The sequence below is a fragment of the Mastigoproctus giganteus genome, chromosome 3, assembly GCF_048544385.1.
Source record: "Mastigoproctus giganteus isolate SK-2022 chromosome 3, ASM4854438v1, whole genome shotgun sequence".
In the NCBI taxonomy this organism is placed as follows: Eukaryota; Metazoa; Arthropoda; class Arachnida; order Uropygi; family Thelyphonidae; genus Mastigoproctus; species Mastigoproctus giganteus.
In genome coordinates, this window is record NC_143577.1 from 4,486,671 (window position 1) to 4,511,833 (window position 25,163).

The 25,163-nt window shown below is 40.1% G+C and overlaps 1 protein-coding gene across 1 annotated transcript in view; it reads right to left on the reverse strand.

Annotated features, from left to right (window-relative positions):
- Positions 1-2,224: 2,224 nt before the first annotated feature.
- Positions 2,225-25,163, reverse strand: part of LOC150087623 (cytochrome P450 3A6-like) — a 28,417-nt gene continuing 5,478 nt past the window's right edge. The window contains exons 3-14 of the mRNA XM_090369831.1: positions 22,666-22,718; positions 20,228-20,324; positions 16,298-16,426; positions 15,888-16,125; positions 15,567-15,709; positions 13,399-13,522; positions 9,036-9,117; positions 4,457-4,565; positions 4,272-4,360; positions 2,905-3,045; positions 2,430-2,595; positions 2,225-2,245 (exon numbers count right to left, since the gene is read on the reverse strand). Of these exons, the coding sequence (XP_090225957.1) occupies positions 2,225-2,245; positions 2,430-2,595; positions 2,905-3,045; positions 4,272-4,360; positions 4,457-4,565; positions 9,036-9,117; positions 13,399-13,522; positions 15,567-15,709; positions 15,888-16,125; positions 16,298-16,426; positions 20,228-20,324; positions 22,666-22,718 (1,392 nt within the window). The remainder of the gene's footprint in view (positions 2,246-2,429; positions 2,596-2,904; positions 3,046-4,271; positions 4,361-4,456; positions 4,566-9,035; positions 9,118-13,398; positions 13,523-15,566; positions 15,710-15,887; positions 16,126-16,297; positions 16,427-20,227; positions 20,325-22,665; positions 22,719-25,163) is intronic.

A 25,163-nucleotide genomic window follows, 5' to 3' on the forward strand; every position in this document is an offset into this window, starting at 1 on the left:
CCTCTCTTTTGTCATTCTCCTCAATTTATTTTAACTTCTTACTCTCTTTCTTTTTCTTTTAATTTGCGTTTATTCATTTTAAAGTTTTAAAGTTTGTGTTCAAAGACGGGACTAGAATTTCTTAACCAAAATTTCGCACTAAACTAATCTTTCTGCACATTAAAATAATTTTCCTCCTAGTGATATTTATTCAGCCAATGGGAGAAGAGGGATGTGGGTTACGTGGTAATACGTAACAAATACTAAAATACGTAACAGAAGCTCGTATTACTGTGGTAAAACAATGTTTTAGCGTGGTCACGCTAGATAAACCCCGTGCACGCTCTTTGTTTACCTAGCATGACCACGCGGTACCATTCTTGATTTCCATACTTAACATATTTATGTACGCATAGCTGAGGAAGAGACACACATAGTGTCGAAAGCTTCTGTAAATATTTTATTTTATTTTATCAAAAGAAGCGAGCGCAGCGAGCAGGGGGCGAAGTCCCCTAGTATACATTAAAATACAGAACTATTACCGATATATGCACTTACTGCCCACTTCGTTAGGATAAAGCCCTAATTGCTTTTTAAGATCACATTTATCCCGGATTACTGTACCACATACAAGATTTTTAAGGGAGGATTAACTCCCACGTAGTCAACAAAGGATTTTCGCTGCCTACGTGTGAGTTGTAAGATTTTAGGCGCATCAGCAACTTAGGCCGTATTGCGCAGTACATAATATGTCTGTAAATTGCGCGTGTTTTGTTGTGTATCTGCTCTTTGCTGGACGAAAAATCCGAGTTTCACAGAGGGAAAAACCATGCTACCCTCGCCTGAGACCAGCTAACTCAGCCACGTTGGGAAAAAGACCCATAAAAATTTCTCGCTACGGAATTCGAACTCAAGTCTTTAGCACCCGATGTGGGGAGGATGGTGATAATACCAACTGCGCTACATGTTAGTGCACGTGTCTGTGTAGCGCAACTATTCCAACTTGTTTTCCTCTGTCCTATTTTTTCGTAATTTTCGATCAAGTTTCCAATTTTGGAAACATAAATGGTATATTGTACAATCTAAGTTGCTATCTTGAGGATATAAATTGTTTGACCAGTCCCAATTTGGTAGAAGCGAGGCTGTTTCTTGGAACAAAAGGACTGTTTACTACAGCGTGGGCTCCAGGCTGTAACTCAATTCTGGTGAACCGTTCTCTTCTTCAGTACTGCTGATCTACCTCCGTCCGCTGTCTCAGGGGTAGAGAAAGCAATGGAACTTAGCAATACCACCTTTCAAACCCAGATGGAACTCCGACATCTTGAAGTCACCCGAGATCTTGAAGTCACCTAAATTCTGGATATATCCTTACTCTTTCTCGCACAACGCAACCTTCCCCCTCCCCACACACGGGGACTTAAACTGGATGGCTGTAGGATAGATGTGAAACGTTTCGGTGCCGAAAAGTGGCCTAACCATGTTCTTCGTTTTGCCCATCCAAATTTGACTTCCCAACCGTTTAGAAGAAGCGCCTTTCTGTTTAAAATTAACTTGGTATTTGTATGCTGGATCTGCTCGCGTGTTTCTTTAATTCGAGTGGGTTTTGTCGTTGAGGCACTTAAAGGCGATTCGATTCGCCTTTAAGTGCCTCAACGTCTCCTGTTCGATGTCTCCTGTCGGTTACAAACGTGCCCATTTTGCACATATTTAAGTGTACTGGATTTCAACCAACCCAGATGAAACGAATCCTATTGTTTTTTCCTCGAGTACTGAGATAAAATTCTTAGCAACCATCCTTAATTAAATGTCTACGACCCCGAGCTTTTGAAGGAGACCTTGCGGCTTCTGAAGTGGATTTAACAGATATTTCAGACGATAATCTCATCAGCAAATACTTTCCGATCTTCGGTCTGCCCTTCTTTTTAACGTTTCGTGTATATCCTTATCAGTTCCTTCTTCGCACTGAAACTACTGGCGTTTTTTATAATTTTATAATCTCATCAGTTTATCACTCTTGTAAATCCCACTCCCACAGTCCCCTCTGTTGTAGGGCCACCATTATAGGAAGAATAAATAAATAAATAAAAAAAAATTCTGGGAGGACCACGCGGTCAGAGGCGTTCACAAGATAAGAGAATACACGAAACAGCGCCGTATTTAGTAGTCATGCAGGCTTGAACCGCGGTCACTCAGATAACCCTCGTGCCTGACCACTCGGCTTTGGTGTTCTAACAGATTGCTCCAATCAACAACAGTCTCCCAAAATCTAAAAATTGTTTACAAAACTTATGGGGGAAATCTGAAATTCAGCAAGATGCGTCATTTACTTAGAAAACATCAGAATATTTCTTATAAAATATTGGAGTTAGTTTTCTTCCGGGGAAAGGTGCAAGAAACTAACTCCAACAGCCCCCACCCCACCCCACCCCAGACTTCTCCGGATCACTCACCAGTTTTTCGTGGTGGCTCGCCACTAGTCTATAGGATCGAAGGAGTCTCGCCAAGGTCATTTTGATCTCCATCAGAGCGAACCGCATCCCCACGCAGTTCCGGGGCCCCGCACCGAACGGCTGGAACGTCATCGGAGTGATCTTCGACTTGTTCTCGGGGGCGAACCTGCGATCGAAGAAATTCGAAAAGTAACGAAAGGCGTAACCATGGCGACAGCGCACGCAGAAGCAAAGGCTAGCGGGTTGGGTGAGGTGGGGTAGGGTGGGGGGTGGCTGCACGGGGTTCACGAACTTTTAAAGTTTCGAATTTTTAATTAGGTCAGGTTCGAATTTGGTTGCTGCGCAGTGAAAAGTGCATTATACAAAAAGAAGAGTGCCGTTGTCTACGCGGTCACGCGCTTCTCACTGCGGATCGTAAAATAGTGATTCCGGATCATTTACCGGGGGGCGCAACGCCTAAGAGCATCCGACTCACCTGTCAGGGTCGAAGTCCTCGGGGTCGTTCCAGTAGTGCGGGTCGTGTTGGAGCTCCCAGATCGCCGCCTGCACGTGGGTTCCTTTCGGGATCATGAACTTGCCGTAGTGAAGGTCCTTCCCGCACTCCCTTCCGATGAACCTGGTGCAAAGTAGACGGCACATTTCTTCCAATTACTGTACTTCGATCATGCAAATGACGAGCAAAAAACACAACAGAGGAAAGAGAAGGAGCTTAAGTGAAGAGAAGGATTAAAGAGAAGGAGCTTAAACACAACAGATGAAAGAGAAGGAGCTTAAGTAAAGAGAAGGATTAAAGAGAAGGAGCTTAAACACAACAGATGAAAGAGAAGGAGCTTAAGTAAAGAGAAGGATTAAAGAGAAGGAGCTTAAACACAACAGAGGAAAGAGAAGGAGCTTAAGTGAAAAGAAGGATTAAAGAGAAGGAGATGAAACACAGCAGATGAAAGAGAAGGAGCTTAAGTAAAGAGAAGGAGCTTAAACACAACAGATGAAAGAGAAGCAAGCAGTTGAATTTAACTGAAACTGACTTCCGTTCTTTCTCTCTTTTTCTCTTAAATTCTCAAACTTTCTTTTCCTTTAACCGTTCACTCCTTAGAAACATCGCTTTGTCTCTTAACTTCTATTGCATTTTTTCTTCCTCCAAATTCTCTCTCTCTCTGTCTTAATCTCTGTCTCTTGCTCTCTCTCTTTCTCTATAACCAATCTCTCTCAACCTCTGCCTCTCTCTCTCTCTCTCTCTCTCTCTCTTAGGTTCTGTATCTCTTACTTTCTCTCTCTTAACCCCTATCTCTCTCAACCTCTCTCTCTCTCTCTCTCTCTCTCTCTCTCTCTCTCTCTCTCTCTCTCTCTCTCTCTCTCTCTCCCTTTCTCTTAACCTTTGTCGCTCTCACTTTCTCTCTTTCTCTTAACTTCTGTCTCTCTCTCTTCCCTCTGTTTCTTGTTCTCTTTCTGTTAACTCTGTCTCGTCTCTTGCTCTTCCTATTCCACTCTCTCTTAACCTCTCTCTCTCTCTCTCTCTCTCTCTCTCTTTCTTTTAACGAATCTCACACTGTCTTTCTCTTAACCAATCTCACTAAACTCTGTATCTCACTCGCTCTCTTAACCTCTGTTTTTTTTTGCTCTCTGACATTTCTGCCACTATTCTCTTCAGATTATTCGCTTTCTACAACGTTCTCTCTCTCCCTCTCTCTCTCTCTCAGCCACTATTCCTTTCTTTCTCTGTTACTCTTATTCATCGTGTCACTCTTTCCTTCAATTTCTCTTTCATTCTCATTCTCTTCAGCGCGCGCGCCTACACACACACGCGCATGAAGTAATGAAATCATAGCGTATCGAGATACTCACGTGACCGTAGGAGGGTAGAGCCGCATAGTTTCCATAAGGATCCTGTCCAAGTATTGGAGTTTACACACTGCGTTGTAGCCGAAGTCCTCCTGAAGAAAGTGAAAAAAAGGTGATCGGAAACAAAACATCACAAACGAAACGAATGAAGTGGACAGAGACAGAAATCAGGGAGGACCAATTCTCACCTCGTTAGCGAAGAAGTCGTTGATCTCCTGACGAGCTCGGTCCTGCACATCCTGGTGGGTGGCCAGCAGATGCACAACGAAGCTCAGAGTGACACTCGTGGTCTGGAACCTGCAACATTACAAACAACCACTTACACCATTTTCCGATGGACAAGTAAATTGGACAATGTGAAGATATAAAAGTTCTTTCCCATCATCACACCCTCAAGATACCAAGGTAACTAAAAGGCAAGAATTTCGAATGAGTCGAAGTACGTATCAACATAATGGTATTTCTTTCTGTTTTCCTTTAGTGGAGTATCAGAACAATAAAATACCACAAAGTTTGAATGAAGGCGGTTAGAGGAATTAAGAGAAAGAAGTAGCGAGAGAGAGAGGCTAAGGGGGGAGGAGAGGGGAGGAAGTAGAAGAGCCTGTTCCATACAGTCGTGTCGCCTGTAGACACTTGTTCGGGTTTGTTTCCACTTGCGTTGCAATCGATTGATCCCATTCGTACAACATCCACAAAAGAACTGTAAATTTAGCAAATGATGCACACAGAAAAAAGTGGATGAACACATTCATCCAATTTTTTTTATGTTCCATAATATGATTGATTGTGCTTAGAAAAGAATTTAAATTTATTTTGTTTTTTGAGTAGAATCCAAGCAGCAATCAACAATGTTTTGTGCACAATTGCAATTGCTGATGAAATACTTGTTTCGTCAAGGATTATAAATTTTGCTATTATTTATTTTTCTGTTGTTTTTTTTTAAATTAGCGTACATTTTGTGGACATACAGTCCACATGGGGGATATAAATCAGAACCCGTTGACCAATCACTTCGATGTTGGCGTGGTGTGTGAGTTGAAGCTAATTCGTATGGTGATTTGTGGGCCATAGAGTAGAAGCCTCTTTAATGGCACGACCTAATTCCATCGTCCAGTAAATCTAGGGTTGTTCTTATACCTGTTCCGCTTTTTGTCTCAGTCATTTGGTCCTGCGTTCATTCTCGACACTTACTTGAAGTTCACATATTTGGACGAATAAGGTTGCAGACAAACCCTTCACTATCGCACGTGCCATTCTCCGTGTCAGCTTGAACACAATAACCCTTATTCGCATCACAAAAAGGAGAGCTCCTCATATACATCTTTCACCTTTTTTCTCTACTCCATGGAGGTAGCCACAGTAGGAATAACGTTCCTCTTCTAACGATAAGATGAATTTTTAGTCAATCCCAGAACTTTATCAAAATTTAACAGGGAGTCAAATGATTTTGTGATAACTGAGAGGAACGGTGGAAGAGAAACTGTTGAAGTTGAACAAAAGCAGGCATCTGAGATGAAAGAGATCTATCCAATTATATTCTATCGATTCAGTGGAGGTCTCTGTTGACTGAAGATGTGCAAATGTATCCACGATTCACAAAGAGGAATCAAAGGATGAAATAAGTAATTACAGACTTGTTATCTTAACTTTCGTTCCTGGAATCACTGATTAAAGAAGTACTGCAGGACCATCTAGACACTAATACAATTCCACTGCAGTCACAGCATGGTTTTGTTGAGGACCTATCTTATCTGACCAATCAGATTGGATACTGTAAAGCAGCAATGAAAAACTGGATGTAAAAAATAATTTTTATATCATATACTTGGATTTCAAGAACGTTTTTTCATATTGTTTCACATAAAAAACTGCGCTACAAATGTCCTCGTGGGTAGCACAGTTGGTATAATCAAAGTCCTGCCCACAGCTGGTGGAAAAGACCCGAGTTCAAATCCAGTCAATGAAGCACGTTTTTATGGGTGTTTTTCACGGCACAGCTGAGCTAGTCGGTCATGGACAACGGTAGTATGGTTTTTTTCTCCCTGAAACTCAGGTTTCTCTTCCAGCAAACAGCAAATCGACCACAGAACACACGCAATTAATAGACATATAATATACTGTGCAATATGGCCTAAGTTACTAATGCGCCTACAACAACCTACAACAAGCTCTACGAATTGAGCACTGTGGCACTAAGGGCAAGTTACTGCTTGTTTTCTGTATTTATTGAAGACATTAAGCCTCGTATATGAGGCGTAATGTCTTAGTTTGCAAATGATACAAAGGTTGGCAGGGTGGTTAATAACAGGAATCAAGGTAAATTACTGCAACAAGATCTATAAAATTAGGTAGATAGGTTTAGAAATGGGAGTCGAAATTTAACGTTGACAAATGAAAGCTACTGCACATGGATAGCAATAATCTCAGGTTAACATAACAACTGTGTGGTATCGCTCAGAAAACTTCAGATATGAAGTTTACTGAGCAGTGCAGATAGGCTGCCAGGACAGCTCGTGGGAGGGTTGTCAATGACATACAGAAATTTTGCTAGCAGGGATAAGGAGCTGATTATCCCATTGTACATGACAAACCACATCTTGAGTACATACAGTTCTGGATGCCTCACTTTTGGAAGTAGAAAAGCTGCTGAGGTGCAGAAAAGGACAACGGTGATCCAATTAAGGTGTTTAAGGCTTTTAATTGATTGGGCAAGCTCAGTGTTGTTGATGATGGCATTCTTCCTCTTGCTCAGACTACACACATGAGGATGGTTGCAGGATATACACGTATGTGCAGAGGTTTGCTTTCAGCCAGCGGGTGATTGATTGTTAGAACAAACTTCCCTAGGTTGTTGTGGTGGTGGTGGTGGTGGAAAGTGGATAGTTTGAATAAATTCAAGGAAGAACTAGAAAAATTATTGGAGTGGCCGGACAGGAGATGTGGATTTTTTTTTTTTTTTTTTGGGTGATGCTGTATACTAGCTTGCTTTCTTGCATCATTTGCCACTACTAATACTACAAGAAGCTTTCGTTATCTTGTTCTTTTAAGAGGTTGTTTCATCCAGTTCTCTTTGCAATGTTTATAATTTGGAAATTGACACTGACCTCTTATGTGAAACAAATAATATCAGTTGGATGTTTCATTGGTACCCGACTCTATTCCTGTTTGTACTGTCATGAAGGGCTGGTGCTCATCTGTCTCTTTCTTCATTACCACCTGAAATCGTATGAAATTCAATCTGAATTTATTTTAGAACAAAAATTATTTCTAAATTTCAGCAGGTCTGCGTAATTTTTCTATAAAGTATTTTATATCATGTATATTGTGGTGACACTTCTTTGGTTCAAAAATCATTATGTTATTAACAACCTCATCCATCCATCCACATCTAATAGGTCCATAAATTGGGTGGTCAGTTTTTGCCTGTTTTGCTGCACGAAGATTCTTACTTTCAGTGAGATAAAAACCTTGCCGTGTTTTCTTGAGACCAGCTAACTCAGCCACGGAGTGAAAAAAAAAAAAAAAAAAAGCAGTCCATAAAATCTCTGCGAGTCATTTAAGGGATTCGAACCTGGATATTTCCACCCGGTGTGATGAGAACGTTGATTATAACCACAGCAATCCTTTAGGAGTGGGCAGCTTTGGTTCATTCTTCATCAAATAAAAAATAATTAACTTATATATTGTTTTTTACTGTGATGCCAGGGCCAGGTGTATTAAACGCCAGAGCAATTAAGGCTATGAACCGTCAGCATATTGTCTGTAACTGCGTGTATTATTCCGTTGGATTGCTGGTTGCTGGATTTCAAAGATGCTTTCCGAAGTCAAAACCATGCAAATTTCGTCGACGGATAAAAGCTCATAAAAATTCCTCACCTCATTGATGGTATTCGAACACAAGACTTTCTACCCGATGTGGGAAGTGTTTTTAACAGCTGGGTTGCGTACATAATCAGGTATGCAGAGTTAGTAAAGGATTTTGGACTAAAGATGAATATGGCTAAAACAAAAGTAATGATAAACGAGTATGCCACAGAAAGGGATATAATGATTGAAGGAGCAGTAATTGAAAAGGTGGAGTCATATACTTATCTGGGACAAGTCATCGGCTGCAATAATGACGAATGGCTGGAAGTCAAGAGAAGAATAAATTTTGGATGGATAGCATTCAGGAAATACAGTCACATACTGAGGAGCAATATCCGGATTTGTCTGAAACGTAAAATAATGAACCAATGTATACTCCCCACCATGACTTATGGAAGTGAAACTTGGGCACTCACCAAAAGAATGGAAGAGAAGCTGAGAACTACACAGCGAAGAATGGAACGAATTATATTGGGAATCAGACTGTTAGATAAGAAGAGAAACACATGGATTACGCAGCAAACTCAAGTAAAGGACATTCTTATCAAAACTAAAGAACTAAAATGGTCTTGGGCAGGACACATATCTCGAAGACATGATGACAGATGGACTAAGAAAATAATAGGATGGTACCCAAGAGGAGCTAGAAGAAAACCTGGAAGACAAAGGCGGAGATGGACAGATGAAATTCATGAGTTTGTGGGTAGTAAATGGATGGCCATTGCACAAAACAGAAGGAACTGGAAAGTTGCTGGAGAGGCCTTCATCCTGCAGTGGATTTAAAATGGTGAAGATGATGGGCTGCGTACAAGGACTGACTTATATTCTCTCGGAATTAAACTTAATCCTCGCTCACTAAAAGATTAAAAATAAAAATAAAAAACTAGAGGGATCACTTACCCTACCAGAAGAAAGGTAGCAACATTCCCCAGTATTTCTTCATTTGTTAAGAATCGCAGTTTAGCTCCGACTGGGGCGACATCTAGAAGAGCAAACGAAAAAGCGCATTCAAAAATTTGAAAGATAACTGACAAGTTTTTTCTACCTTTCAAACTTCATAATTTATTTTATTTTTTGTTACAGAAATATCGCTCACAAATTTTTTGGTAAAACCCCCTGTCTGTTCAATGCCCTTGCCACTGTCCCGAAACTTAATTTTTGTTTATTCTTAAGATTCGAGTAACATTTCCTTTTAGTAAACTGGCGATGTTAAAAATCTTATGTCCCAGCAGCAATAATACGTTCCTACTGGGGCATAGATCTATTATGTACATTTTTATTAATAATAAAATATTGTTTAGTGTAATTTTAATTTCGGCAAAATAACAGATTTATTCATAAAAATATAGTTCGTAATTTCTTCTTTAAGATACAAAATTGTAGCTCGTCATTTAAATTATATTTTGCCGCAATTAACGCACGCTCTGAATATGTACACACTGTAAAGAAAGATTTGGACATCAAAACTGTTTTTTCATAGTCAGAGCTTTCGTGCCGTGGCCAGTACTCTGGTAGGCTATGGTTCTAGCCGGGTGGCGTATGTGCATAAAAGTTTGAGGACAACTGTAGATTCTCCGGTTTGGCTTGGTTTGGTTGGTAGTTTTTCCTCTCAAGGCAACTAATGCCATGATGTGTCAGTGTGCTTCTCAATAGTAATAGCACAAAACAAGTTAACTTTGGAGATATCCGATAGGCAAATTTGTATACTGAGGAAGAAGTGGAGTATATTAATAAGATGAGACTAAAAATGGAATACATCTTAAGGAAACCTAATAACATAATTCTCAGATATTGAATTTTTGAGATGAATTGAAAATTTATCATTGAAAGCAGGTGAGGTGTTACAGGTGAGGAATTCAAAAAAAAAAAAAAAGTGCAAGAACTTGAGAGACACACGAAGTACCTGAGAAGCTCTAAGACAACAGTTAGCCAGCAAGCCAAGAAAAATTAGCACACAAATGGGGTTTATTAGGCCTTTCATGAGTTTGCTAACACCGTGTCAAATGTTACACACAGTGGGACCCACAACTGGATAAAGATGCGGGGAACGAAAATGAAATAGAAGATGGAAGTGGACGTGAAAATGGCCGTGAGTCTGAAGTAGTTGTTGATCAATATTCAGAAGAACGCAAAGACGGCAATCATTCGATCTACTCCCTACATCTCGAAAACATTCTGCAATTGTCAGACGTAATAATCCAGCGAGCGAAAAGGGTCTGAAATTCCAATGGCAGGCGATAAAGTGTTGGACTACTTTCAGAACAAATGTGCAAAGAAGGACCATAGCGGTAGGCAAAAACTATTGAAGGGTTTACTCCTTACAGAGAAGCTGTCACAAAAATGAAAATAGCGCAAACCATCATGGAATAAGAAATGGAAACCTTGAAAGAAGAAGAAGCATTTCAGAGTTCGGTTCAGCCACGACAACATTCACCGTTTACCACACTTTCGTCAGAATAAAATCTGAACAGTCCATCTGATTGGTCAACAACGGATTCTAATTATTTTGCCCTTTTTTAATGGCATTGGTGATGGAAATGAAATCAGTACATCTATGCTTCATTTGTAACTATAATGCATTTGAGTTTCAATTAAATGGATAACATTTTTTATCTTCTTTTGTTTTCTCCTACGCATTCCAGTGTATGTTCCCTTATGAATTTCACTTTCAATTAAATTCAAAATTTTGTAAAAAAAAAAAAAAAAAAACACGCTACAGGCATTCTGAAGTAAACATAAAATGTTTTTCGTCAGCAATCAGCTGTGGTATCAACGTTTGGAGTTCACCATCTCTTTCTCCCTCTCTCTCTCTCTCTCTCTCTCTCTCTCTCTCTCTCTCTCTCGCTCTCTCTCTCGACTAATTTCTTGAACCCATTTCCTTCTTCTTCAACGACTGGTATCTTCGTTTTCAGCCAAAGCAAATAATAATAGTGAGGCCTTTTAGGGAGGCATTTTCTCCCTAACTACAAGTGTCTAGCTGAGGAAGCGGGATTCGCTTCGGTGTGAGAGGGACAGTCCCGTTCTCCTCCCACGTTGGGTTGAGTAGGCCTCTATGCAGTCTTCAGATCAGATAGCTCGGTGTTAACTGTGAGAAGACAATCTACTGCAGTGTACGATGTCTGTAATGAAATTCAAGAGGCTGGGTCATGGTGTGTCGTATTTCGTACTCGGACCGTTGGTTGTAGTACCAAAAACCATCAATATCCAACATTTAACCCCTGGCACCACTATGCCGTGACGGGACTAATTGTATGTCTATCATTGCTGCAATTAAAAATTAAAGATTAAAGATTCTATTTTCAGACGAATCTTACAATCTGGAAGAGTTCCATCAATTTGGAGATCTTACCAGGAGATCTTGCCATAATCTCCGAAAGATCTGCGACCAATTTCCATCAGTTGCTCTTAAATTAAAATTACTCTTTACCGACGTCATCGTCCTGGACTTTAAATCGGCATACGATAGAATATACCTACCAGCTCTCTTTACTATTCTGAAGCACTACTTCGATCTGGCAGATACCTTGCTACAAATCTTGAAATCCATCTTACTTCTCAGACATCTGTCTTTAACTACTACTGTCAATGAGTTCCAGGTAACTTTCGACGTCACAAGAGGCATCCCGCAAGGGCTTGTGCTTTCAACAATCCTCTTCGCTGCAGTTTTGGAACCTTTCCTAGCATGTAATTCTTTGTCTCTTATGCCGATGATCTGAAGTTCTACGTGAGTTCAAACCATCCTGATCAGATCCTGGATATTAACCAACAGGCCTCTACACAGATAATGAAACTGGAAAACTATCTAGCCATAATTGGGTTGCATCTGAACCCTTCCTAATCCGCTCAACTACGATAACCAAAAAAAAGAGTTAAAAATGATGTTCAAATCTTCGTTGGCGGGGAAAGGGTGCAAAGGGTAACTTCCCACACAGACCTCACCTAAGATGTTGGACTCATTTTCCAGCGTCACTTTGTCAGGATGAGACAGAAGACGTACGCGGCACTTTGGGCAGTGCCCTCAGGAGCTCGTTGGTGTGCATCAGCCAGCGCTGCTTTGTTGGTACATTCTGAGCTGCATTATCCCTATCCCTCTCTACGCATCTGCAATTTGATCATCTGATCCTGCCTCCCACCTAAAAGAGTACCTCAGTCTGGAATATTGGTTGCTCAGATGGATGAATAGAGTGGTGGGTCACCCTTTTACTATCTCTAGATCCATCCTCCAAGCTAATCTAGGGACCACTCCCTGAAGACTTCTCATTACGACAAGAAATGTACTCATGCTAGCTCGGCTTATCACAAGCCGAATTGGTGCTCCATCTGTATCCCCATTAATCTCTGGCCCAAAGAAGACAAGACTCCTGCCATCCCCTCCGGTTTACACTTATAAACATTGATTCCCTTAAGGGCATGTTTCCTTTTATTGTAGATTTGGAGGCCAACTGCCTCCAAATCTACAATAAATTAGGCATCAACCCTGATAAGTTCTGTGAGGACAAGCTCTAGAGAAAGGAATGCCTCAAGAACTGTTACCAACTATTTAACCTGTGACGATCACCTACACCTGGTCTTTTTGCCTGCTGCATTTTTTTTTTAAATTCTGATGTCTGTTGCTATAAACTTTGTTTTTATTTCAAGCGTATGTAAGTTCAATTCTGTAAATATCTCGGGTCGAGCACGCATGTACTCCTGTACATTGTTCATGTGGTTCCTCGCACCTCAGTATGTAAATCTCTCACCCTCCCGGCACACTGTCATCCCGGGGTGACCCACAGTTTCTCGTGATTAATAAACGGATAATAATAATAATAATAATAATAATAATAATAATAATTACAGTTCCAGCAATCTACGACCATAAGAAAAAACACTTATTTAAAAGTAACTGTAAGAGATGTAAGGGCTATAAGTAACTACTCATTACTCATGACATTGATGTAAGGGCTATAAATAATTACTCATTACTCTTGGCATTACTCATGGCTTTTGGCTGCGTCAAAAGCCATGAGTAATGCCAGGAGTACTGTAAAAAAATTAAATGAAATTAAATTTTTGATCAAGTCAACTAACGCTGATGTACTTAGACTGGTTTCATTCAGAGATGAAGAACTTTGTTTTGGTGAATAATGTGAGTTTAGAAGAGATAGGGGAGAGTCGGAGAGGTTCGAAAACAGCCAAAAATTAGCTTACGGAAGAACAGTGATTACAAGAACTGTGCTACCGCGAGATGCAAATGGCTGCTGACCATAATTGCAATTCTTACCTTCTGCCATGCTGGGATCGAGATCCTCCACAGAGGCTGTTAATTTGTCTCCTGGGACGGAGTTCACGAATTGAGTTTCAATACACGCTTTCATCAGGAATTGCAGAACATCTGGACGGAATTTCTGCAAGGAAAAACAAAAACTTTCAACGAGGTCCCTACATTATTGTAAACTTTTCTGTCTCTCCACGTTAACCTGATCCATTTTTATAAAACATTGCAATCAATATCTTTCGTATAATTACGAACATGAGAGGTAAATCTCATGGGTGCATCACAATTTGAAGTCTGTTTCTGAAGTGTTGCAGCGCGAATTTGAGTATGGTAATCATAGATTGATAGAGGAGGACCAATTAGAATATTTGTATTTCAAAATCAATGGTTTTGGGCTTTTCGCTCTTTGTTTCTCTTTCTTTCAGTTTAAAATGCCATCTTTATAATGAGTGGCCACTTTTTAAATAGCAAGAAGTTTCCATTGTGCCCTCGAACCGCCTGGGTTCCTCGTAGTATGGACCCAAAGAGGCGTTGACTGAATTGCTCTTCACAGGTGTTGAAAATTGGACTTTTGCGTATCTCTGCGCAGAACAGCTCGTTTCACCTCAACGCAGAATTGCTCAATTGAATTGAGATCTGGTGAAACCTGCAGTGGAGATGCCACTGCAGTAGGCTGAATTCACTCTTATGTACCTGGAATGAGTTTGTGCAGTTCTGGGCTTCTGACATGATGCATTATCCTAATGGAAGAGCCCATTCGCAGATGGAAACGCTGCAGTCGTGAAAGGATACGTCTAGTTGGAAACCAATTTTTAGACAATCTTTGGCATCCAAATATTATTCCACTGATATCGAGGAGTACAATGAAAATCCACTGATATCGAGGAGTGCACCATGAAAATACTCCACAGACCATTACACCGTCACCACCAGTCTGCACTATTGACGCCTGGCAGGACGAGTCCATGGACTCATATAAACATTGAATAGTGTTTGTGATAATCCACAACCTTGTCTTACACCCTTATTTGATGATACAGGTTCTGTCCATTCATGTATTTTATGCAAATCATGTGTCTTTATATATACCACTTATTGTATTTATTAGTTACCTGGGGATGTTATCATTTTCTAAAATTGCCCATAGTCTTTCTCGATTCAAACTATCGTACGATTTTTCATAATCAATAAATAATAAAAATGCTGGTAAATTTTGTTCTCTTCTCTTTTCGATTATTTGTTACAGAGCGAGTATTGCATCTGTGCATTCTGTTCCTTTTCTGAACCACACTGTTCTTCTTCGAAGTATTCTTCTCTGTATTCGTTCAATTTGTTATTTAATATATTTGCATATAGTTGTGATGCCGTTGATCACAATGTGATTCCTCTGCAATTTCCACAGTTATTTTTGGTCCTTTTTTATGTATGCTGATTACCAGTCCTATCTGCCAATCATTTGGTATTCATTTAGATTTCCATATATTATTAAACAGTGTGAGTAATCTTTCCTGAATTAGTTTTCCACCATATTTAAACAGTTCTACACATATGTTATCTAGTCCTGGATTCTCCCTGTTTTTGGACTTCTGAAGGACATATTGTAGTTCTTCTAGGTTTACCGCGTCCATAGTTTGCTCAATTTCCTCTTCTGGGGAGATATTCCTGCTCTCTTCTCCTGTTTTTTCTTAGTTCCATAGTGAAGAGTAATGTTTTCTCCATGTTTCTTCTTTAATTAAATTAATTCTAAATTTGTCATTTTCTTCCATTTGTAATTTTTTAAATTTCTTGAATTCCATTCTTTGTGTACCAGTTATATCATATTCTAAAGATTTAAAAAAATTTATCCCAATCTTGTTTTTTTACGGTTCGTGATAGTTTTCAAACTTCTGCTCTTAGTTTTTTTATAATTTATGTAGTCATCCACACTTCTGCTTTGTAAATGTATATGCTTTTTTCTTCTTTTTTATGATGTTTTGAATTTCTCCGTTCCAGCTCCTCAACCAATTCTTTTTCTTTAAAGATTTATATCCAATGCCAGTGAGAAATGTTTATTATAAAAACCAAGAGATCATTTAGAATATGCCAGGAACCTTCAAGTTATAATCAATTTAATTTTCAATTTAAGCTACCGTAACGGCATTTGACCAGTTCATAAACGAGTCGGAATAACTTACCCAAGGATTCCTTCTACGCTCCTTGATGACTTTATCACAGGAGGAGAGCAGCAAGTGGCCACACGGACGGTGACACAGGTATCTTGCGATTTCGATGGCTCTCTTGGTAAACGAGGTCACTGGAAGGGTCTCGGGGAAACATGCTGAAAGAAAAATGAAAGAAACAGTTTCGAAATATTTGGTTGTATATTCAAATTATAAAAACATCCTCGTGTTTTCACCACCGCCAATCTGAAAAGCTACCACAATGTGTTCACTAAAATCACGTGCAGCATGGAATCCTGCCAGAAGCAGTACAGTTTCTGAAGAAAGTGAACTGACCTGTGACAAGGATCAGGAGCCGGGAAAACGTCGTGTCCACCGCGGTCTGGCTGTTCAAGTAGAACGAGTCTCGCAGATCACGCTGCACATTAGAATCCAGCCCGAATATCGCCGAGGCCATCACAGCCAGAGTCAATCTCTGGAACATGTCGGAGATGTCCAACGGCTCCTCTTTAGACGCCTTTTCCTCCACCACATCCAACATGTCACCAATGGCAGAGTCCATTAGTGGTGCCACCTGTAGAAAGTAAGCAATTTTGGTGAACAGAGCGGAGATATACGGAAGCCCTTCGAGGAAAAATTTTGCAGAAGTGCACTCGCGCATGTTCAACGTTCGTGAGTGCTCAACGCACACATGAACGTTGAACACTCATAAAAGAAAGGGGCAGAGATTGCAAAGCCATACTCACATCCTTCATGATGCTGCCACTGAATACCGGCGTGATAATGCTCCTGATCTCCTTCCACCGCCGTCCCTGAAGAAGAGTGAGAGCAGAATGGGCTGCGCTGGATGATGTCAACCCTCCAGGAACTGTAGGCTGAGAAAAGTAGTCACAGATTACAATTACGTTTATACCGGAAAATGACAGATCATGTACTGCGAGTTATTCGAAATAAAAGACAAAAGTGGTGTAAGAAATAATCACTGGTCCTTTAAGCGTCACATGTCGTGCCGTTAATAAGAATCCTCACTTCTGATTTTTTTACAACCTTTGGGAAGAAGTTATATGTGTGAGTTTCTGAGTGAAAAGAAAAACACAGGACCTTTCACCCTTTTTGACCAAAACCATAAAAATTTGAAGCGCAGGCCGCAAGAGCAGTTCCTCATAACTAATTCTACATTTCTTGAAAAAGACTTCTTTATCAATGTTTATCCATACAGTTTAAATTTTTTTACATTTAATAGTCAAATACAAAATCCAACAATTACTATGGATAACAAATTCTTAGAATTGATGTGTTTTTGCTACCGAAATCTCATAGATTTTGATGAGCTGAATTTAAACCTAAAGTCATATTGTCCACAGATTTAGAAAGATGCGGGTTACAGGTTTATTGGAACAGAGGAAGGGGGGAATTTTTTAAGATTTTAACAAATATTACAAAAAACGCGTAAAAATATACACGATTTGTTTTTTCGTTTGATTTTATTTTGGAAATGATCCGGGGCCCCTGATCATTGTCCAGCAGTAGATTGTCAATGTACTGGACATCTACCTTCTTCGGTAACGTTCCTCCATGGTTGTAGTATCTTAATGAAAACGTTCACCATGTTCATCACTTACGCGTCCAACATTCATGTCCTCTTCTGGTTTATTTCTTCTGCTTTATGTTCTTTTCCAAGTGCACCACCAGTACAATTGCAGTAGCAAAAAGTGAATCCTCCATATCAAAATATGAAGAAAGCTCTTTTTATCGTTAACAAAATCCATATATAATTGTATCTTTTTGCAGTAAGTTCATTTCTTCAGTCTAGATCCCAAAAGCTCTGCACGCGCTTCAGATAGATTTAAATCACGCGCAAGACTGTTTCATTTACTTCGAATTATAAGATGAAGGCTTGTTTGGATCTGAGCATTCGTATTCTGATTCAGTGCTCGCGAGGACTATTCCAATTGGGTCATGTGGTTTTTACTCCTGTAATAACCAGACTTTCGCAGTAGCAAGTTAGAATCGCCGTCCTGCCCAACCCGGGTGGAAAAGACCTCTGTGCGAATCCCGTGAATCAGGCGATGAATTTTTAATGGCCTTTTTCATAACGTGGCCGAGTTATTCGGTCTCAGGTGGCAGTAGCTTTTTTCTCCCAATCTTTAGATTTTAGCTGCTAGAGGCAGGATTTGACTGGTGCCGGTTTTGGGTTCCCTGGGTACGGAATTGCTGGTATCCGTTGGTCTTGCACTCCACCAGTGGATGCGGCATTTTTTTTTTTTTTTCGCATAATTCCTTTAGCAGGGGCATCGTACACTGTCTGTGAGATTTAATTGCGTAATCAGCACACATAACAAAATCTATTGAGTGCATTAATGGTGGAATGGCATTTTAAAAGGCACGTTCAACCGCAATTGCCACCAAAAGTTATAAAAAGCGCACGAGTTTGCTAATATGCAACAAAACTTATGCGCCCTTATAAACTGCGACTGATTGATCTGTGTGGGAGGTTTGCTTTATACATCTGTCTGACGCGCAGGGAGCAGGTTGAGGTAGAGTAACCTTCTAGAAACCGCCAAAAACTGACCACTGAAGCAATTCTGGAAAACTCCTGACTACAGAACTTCTCAATCAGCAATTCAAGTAACGTAACATATGGATTAAATCTAAGTACGCGAACACTAAAATATGAAATATCTTTATGAACTGACGTCCTAGAAAAAGCGCTTGGATCATTCGTGGCGGACCCCTCGAGATGTCGAGGGGTCCGCCACGGTTCATGTTTGGTTGTGGCCTACCTATTGTACACATTGGAAATCAACGTTAAAAAATAAATGGTATTATATATCTATTGAAAAAAATATTCATTGTTCTTCAATGTTATTACATGACACTAACGACACTAGCGACATTAACGACATATTCTTCAATACTGAGGAAGATATACAGGGTGATTCGCTACCAGTGCGACAAACTTGCAGGAAGTGTAGGGGGCACAAAGACGAATCGGAATCACATAGCATTGCAGGGTCCGAAATGCCTTCGTCATGCGGTAGAGGACGTTGAACGGGAGGTCGCGTGAACAGCGATCCCGCTGGAAGTCAGCATTTGCGAACCGTTTCTGTTGAAGAAACCAAGTAGCAAAAATCCTCCGGAGTGGATAATCCGCAGGCTCCAATGATTGGACGCGTTGCAGATGGTATGAACTCATTTGGTTTGTTGACAGTATCCTCCATATAGTGGATTGGGAAATACCCAATCGTTGGCCTATCGCTCGAGTTGCCTTCTGCAAGATGTAGGACATTTTCCTCATTGTCTGGCGTCCTCGTCATTCGCTCTCGATTCATGGTACCTCTCGTGAAACAACCAGTCTCACGTAACCTTCTGTGCACACGTGCGAAAATCGTATGATGAGGAGCACGCCTGTGCGGGAAACGTTCCTGGTACAAGAGCAGAGCGGCGCGCCCGTTACAGTCCGCAGCTCCATACGCTAGGTGCATGTCGGCCAGTTCAACGTTTGAATACTCGTCCATCCTACTGCCTCGGGAACCGGTTCGCAAATGCTGACTTCCAGCAGGATCGCTGTTCACGCGACCTCCCGTTCAACGTCCTCTACCGCATGAAGAAGGCATTTCGGACCCTGCAATGCTATGTGATTCCGATTCGTCTTTGTGCCCCCTACACCTCCTGCAAGTTTGTCTCACTGGTAGTGAATCACCCTGTATAAGAAATCATTAATACAAAAAGCAAATACTGTATTTTCAAAAGTGACACTATAATTGCGACACGCTGATTTTTAACTCTGGCGACCCATGGTGTGGACGAGTATCTCTCCAGATTACTGACGCTTCTGGGTAGCCAAGTGTCCAGAACAACACACACACACACACACACACACACACACACACACACACACACACACACACACACACACACACACACACACACACACGAACCTACACTATTCATATACCTGGCCCTTTTAGAGTGATACTGTTCTTCACAGAGATACAAGGTGGAGTTGAACTGATGTTCTAGGAGCAGTCCCTAACAAAAACACATGTCCACATATCAAGATGGAAAAACGAGAAGCACTTCAATTACCACGAACTCTACCAAACAAATCATTCGTACCCGTGGCAGTTGTAGGCCATGTGACGCTACCTTGCAGAAACCGTGCTCTTCGATTTTTCGCTCTGTCAAAGTTTCAACAATTTGTCGATAAGCCCTCACTGATGGCTGGTTGACGCTGCATTTCTGCTACGAAAGTGTGAAACGTTCCCCGAATATGGCGGTAACCAATTGATCGGGTGCAACGCAGTATCGAGGAAGAGATGCGCGTTCTTTAATGCCCAGTATCAGTTGGACCGGCTATTCGTATAAGCTGAATGATGAAACCAGATTTCATCGGTACAACAACGTGACCAAATTCATCTTTCACGTTCTGCATAACTTGTTTTAAAATAATGCCGAACGATGGAGGATTCATTGTGGAGTATTGTACCCAATGTCACTGCCACAAGTTGAGGCGAGTTATAAGTCTTATGTCAACAACACAAACACGTGACTATTGCTATCACTTGCATCGCCAGAAAATTCACGTGTCACGTAGTTTCCCATTCGAAAGAATATTTCTACTTTTATGTGAGAAAAGTGGCAAGCAGTGCTAAAAAAATATGGAAGAGACTTACCACTCGGTTGATGAAGTCTTGAAAGTCTTTGATTTGTATTAACTTGAGGAGTTCGATATCTGCTATTAGCAGAACTGGGTTCGCCCCAAGGAAGTACCTAAACAAAAATTAGAGAAAGACATTAAACGAATTTCTCAGAAAATAAGTCCCACATATTCACATACTTGCAGACAACACCAGAGAAGAATACTTGTTGACATTAGACGAATTTTTGTAGATTGCAACTTTCGGGAAATACATGTGAAGGAAGGATGTTCCAGAAAGGATAAATGAAGAATAAAAATTTGATTCAGTGAATATGGAGTTGGGCAGTGAAAGAATACTGACTAGTTGAGGCACGTGATGAACTCAGTCGGGTTTGGAAGAGAGTGGGAGAATTATAGATGCTAATTCAGAACCCGTGGACGTATCCATAAAAAAGGCATGCGACAGAAACGGAATATGTGTGCGATAGAGAGAAGAAGTGATGTTTTTAGCGAATAATCATTAATTAACCCTCTTTTCTTTAAAATTTAGGATCTTGAGAGAAGTTCCCGTTTTTAAGAGAAGTTGAGGACCTGTCCCAGAGAGGAAAAAAATGTTCCGTGGAAGGATGGATTTGAAATATGTATAGAGTGAGTAGCTGTTTTGATGAAAAGTAAAGCCGAGAGCGAAAGAGAAAATCCCGTATTTTTCGATGGAGGGGATGCAATATTTGTGATGGGTTTATGCCAAAGGAGAGAGAGAGAGAGAGAGAGAGAGAGAGAGAGAGAGAGAGAGAGAGAGAGAGAGAGAGAGAGAGAGAGAGAGACGCCAGGGTAATCCCTAAGAGTGATATGTGTCATGACTAGAAATCTGAATGTCATCGAAGATGAGCAAAAGTAAATTCTTTTTTCTAGAAATAAAACAGGACTGAGATTTAGAGGGATTAAAGTTAACTAAGTTGTCTTCGTTCCATTGGAGGATTACGTGGAAATCTGCATATAAAGAATTGATAGTGGATATTCGAGAAGTTAAAGCTGTTTATTACAGAGCGATATTTCTCAAACTGAAAGGTGGAATCATCAACAGTAAAACTATGGATAGGATTTCCAACCAGTGAGAAAAATGGGAGAAAGCACACAACCTTGGAAAATACCAGCGTTAATTGAAAACTCAAACAACAGACTAACATCTGCAGTCATCTAAGGAGAGAAGGCCGAAGAGAAAGCTGACTACCCTAGAATAGATAGAATAGAAGGCAGACCATAAGGTCGAAGCTTGTTTCAAGAACCTTTTTTGCCTAATATTGTGAAAAGCCTCATAAATATCAATTAAATCCACTTCAGTTTCAGTGAATTTGTCCAAAGATGAATAAAATAAGCCAATATTTCACTAGTAGATCGGCACCGACGGAATCCATATCTGTGATCTTTGATGAAAAGGAATGTTTCGAGATAGTGTGAAACTTGGCGAGTTCACCATTACTTAGAAAAAAGCTTTTTAAAAATATTAACCCGAAAATACCTTAAGGAAAGAGTGGGAAAGGTGTATGGTGGAACAGCTGGAATCGTCCATTACGAGCTTGGTGAGATAAGTGCGATGGAATGATAATTGGAAAAGAGTGATTTGTCACCCTTTTAAGGAACTGGATAAGAACAACTTTCCATGCGGAAGGAAAACGGCGACACAAAACAAGAGTAAGCTCTGAAGCACAGGTGTCGAGGAATAAAGTGGTGATATGCCACGACTTCGAGATTTATTGGCATCAAAATCAAGCTGGAGTCTCCTACTGCACTTCTATCAGAAAAAAATGAAGTTCTGAATGGATAATATTTCGCATTTCAGCAGATATTTCGACAAGGGCATCGATGTAAGAGCAATAGGATACTGTATAAGCTTTCTGTTTAGGCGAGGATGTAATAGAACAAAAAAATAAAATAAATTGTAACAGAGGTGGAAGTATGAATGAGCAGAAGTTGTGACCAGTGGCTTTGACCAGAAGGTTCAACTGCCATTTTGTACAGTACAAGAAACATTATTAATTAATTACTGTTTTACAACTTCTGTTAGATGGCAGATAAGGAAGCTGGAGATTTGAAAACTCAAAGATTTGAAATTGGATACAAGCCAATTGCGATATGCTACATTCTTATTTGAACAGCCTCAGCATATTTATTAGAAAACCAAATAATAAAGGACTTGTCCCTAAAGTATAATATCACTGACATAACCTGAAGATCAGAATATTTAAAACATTAATCCAACAAAGAAAGACAAGAACAGAAATCATGCAGATGGTCCCATTTCCTATTCATGTAATGGCAAACAACATGAATCCGAGAATGGCATTTTCGTGGAACTCTTATTTATCTCCGTCTTTAGAGTCAGTTTTTCAGTAACAAGAAAATGATTTCTTAGGAATAAATTTCATTAAAAATAAATCAATAAAATAAATAAACAAGGGAGCAGTGACTTACCCCACCACCTTCCCGTATTGGTTTATCCAGTCTCTTTGACATCTGGCAACACCCTGAAACACAAAATGATTCTTCTCATTCCACTGAAATACTGTGGGGTGGCCAAAATAGTTCGTGCGATTTTTTCTAGGTTAATATTTGAGAGATTGTGTAGATTGCTGTTGGGACACTGCCACTAAGTTGGATTCAAGCCAAACATGCCCGGTGCTTGCAGAAAGAATCAATCTGATCGATGAAACTATTTTGGTCGAAAATGGTTTCATCCCTCACATTGATTAAACTTTCTATGTGATCACTAACCTTTAACCTTTCATCAAAATTTCATCCTTAACCTTTCTATGTAATCATTGATCGTTTGATATGGCCCATTTTACGTCGAGAAATGGGTCATGTCAAACGATTACATCATTGGTTAGCAACTTGTGAACCTGTGAACATATCGAAAACCCACCCCCACCTTACCAACAGAAAACTTTGTTGTGTGGCCGTTGGAATACAACTGACATCATCCAGCTTCTACCCTTTGATCAAACGACCACAGGAGATAATTAAGTATGTTTGTTCAATTCTTGAGTATTTTTTTATTTTATTCTAAAAATCCGCATGAACTTTTCTTTTTGGTCACCCAATAAATATATCACCAACTTTTTTAAATATTTTTTTTTCATAAGAAGAAAGGTAAAGAATGTTTACTAATATACAGTACATAGTTTGACAGGGAGCCGTGCTGGCTCCCCTGTCGAATTTCAGCGGCCTGTTGGAGGAGCCACAATAAAGAAAAAAAAATTGATATTCAAAAAAACCTTCAGATAATCTTATTTATTTAATTTCTTCATATATAAATACCTTTTTGTTTCAGTGCGGACATTTAAATCAATGTTTGAAAAGCGGTGTACATCTCCGAATATTACGCTTGCCTAATATTGCTACCCTCCAAGATAAATCTGCTCGTTGCAGTTCCCTTTTCGAGGAAATTTAAAGATGAAACTCTCCAGTGGTAAAAAACTGGAAAACTGTTTTTTCACTGGGCATTTCTCCATCAAATCCATTCTATCATTATACAAAATAGAATATCTTCCATCTGCAACATTTAAAACGAATAAGAAGCTTCTAAGTACGTTTAATAAAGACACTTTGTAATTAGTTTGTAATTAAGAAGTATGTAATTAGTTTGTTCGAACGAGAGGACAATTCCCAAACGGTCCCAGCAGCCTAAAAAATTGGCGGATTTCTGCATCGAAATCCTTCTTCCTTTAAGCATGCATGTAAGTTGTACGTTTGTGTGATACAGTAGGATCTCTTTGCTGGCATAGCTTCGTCTGCAGGACAGGTTGGTCTTCAATGGTACAATTATAAACTTATCCTAGTAATACATTTATTTGATTTATGATCAATTCAGTAGCATTTGTATCTTCACGTTAGTATCCTACTCTTACATTGATTTAAGAAAAGTGATAACCAATTTAGAATAATGTATAATTTTGGTTTAAAATTTGATCCAACCAAACAAATGATTATTACATTCATGGTTAAAGAATCTAAACTAAACAAACTTTTGTAAAAAAATTAGTATCTTTGGATCTCTTTGTATATATAGTTAATTTCTCTTTGTATTTACACTCTGTAATTGAAATTGCAGCACCCAGAAGGAATGATTGGCAGTCATGCAAATCATCAGGCGGATGAGTTGCACCGAAATATACAAATGATTAAAATATGGGACCAATCGGGAAGCTTCTGCTGATACCAAAATGAATGATCGTGGAGTTCAAAGAAACGCGTGAGTGATGTGGTTAACCAGCTTTTGTCTCGCAGGAACCAACTTCAGAGGGCAAGAAGATTGTAGAGAATGCCAAGATGTTACTTCGACACCGATATCAACAACTCGGGGACTTCGAAAAACGGCGGATTATAGGCCTTCGAGTGGCTGAAACTGAAACGTGTGAGCCGTGACAATACCATAGTGCATACATGTTGGCAACAGTGGAAGGCACGATTGTTTGTCGAATGGCTAGTGGAGCATGACGGAGGACTACAGAGAGGACTACGAGAAGAACGTCTTATCAGTCGACTGGTTTACACCGCACCTACAGCCACGATGACTACCGTCCAACGAGCTGTGACATCAGCTGACTATCACCTCAACACCCATCGAACCGTTGCACACCTGACCGGCAGAAGAGGGCAGCCGTGCAGCCCAGCCATCGCATCGACTATCTCTGACCGCTACCCATCGTCAACAGAACGTGGAATGGCGCCATGCACGGGACACCTGGGATACAGAATGTCGTCAAGTGATCTTCATTAATGAATCTCACTTCTGCTTGCGGCCAGATGATTGCAGCATGCACGTGGCAAAGACTTGGTGAATGAAATGATCCTGGAGCCATTGTTAAACGCCATTTCCTGCTGATGTTATTTGGGAAAGCGATCAGTTCTGATAGTCGGTCGTCATTAGTGTTCGTCAATGGGTCTGACAGCTCACCGTTGTGTCGCCG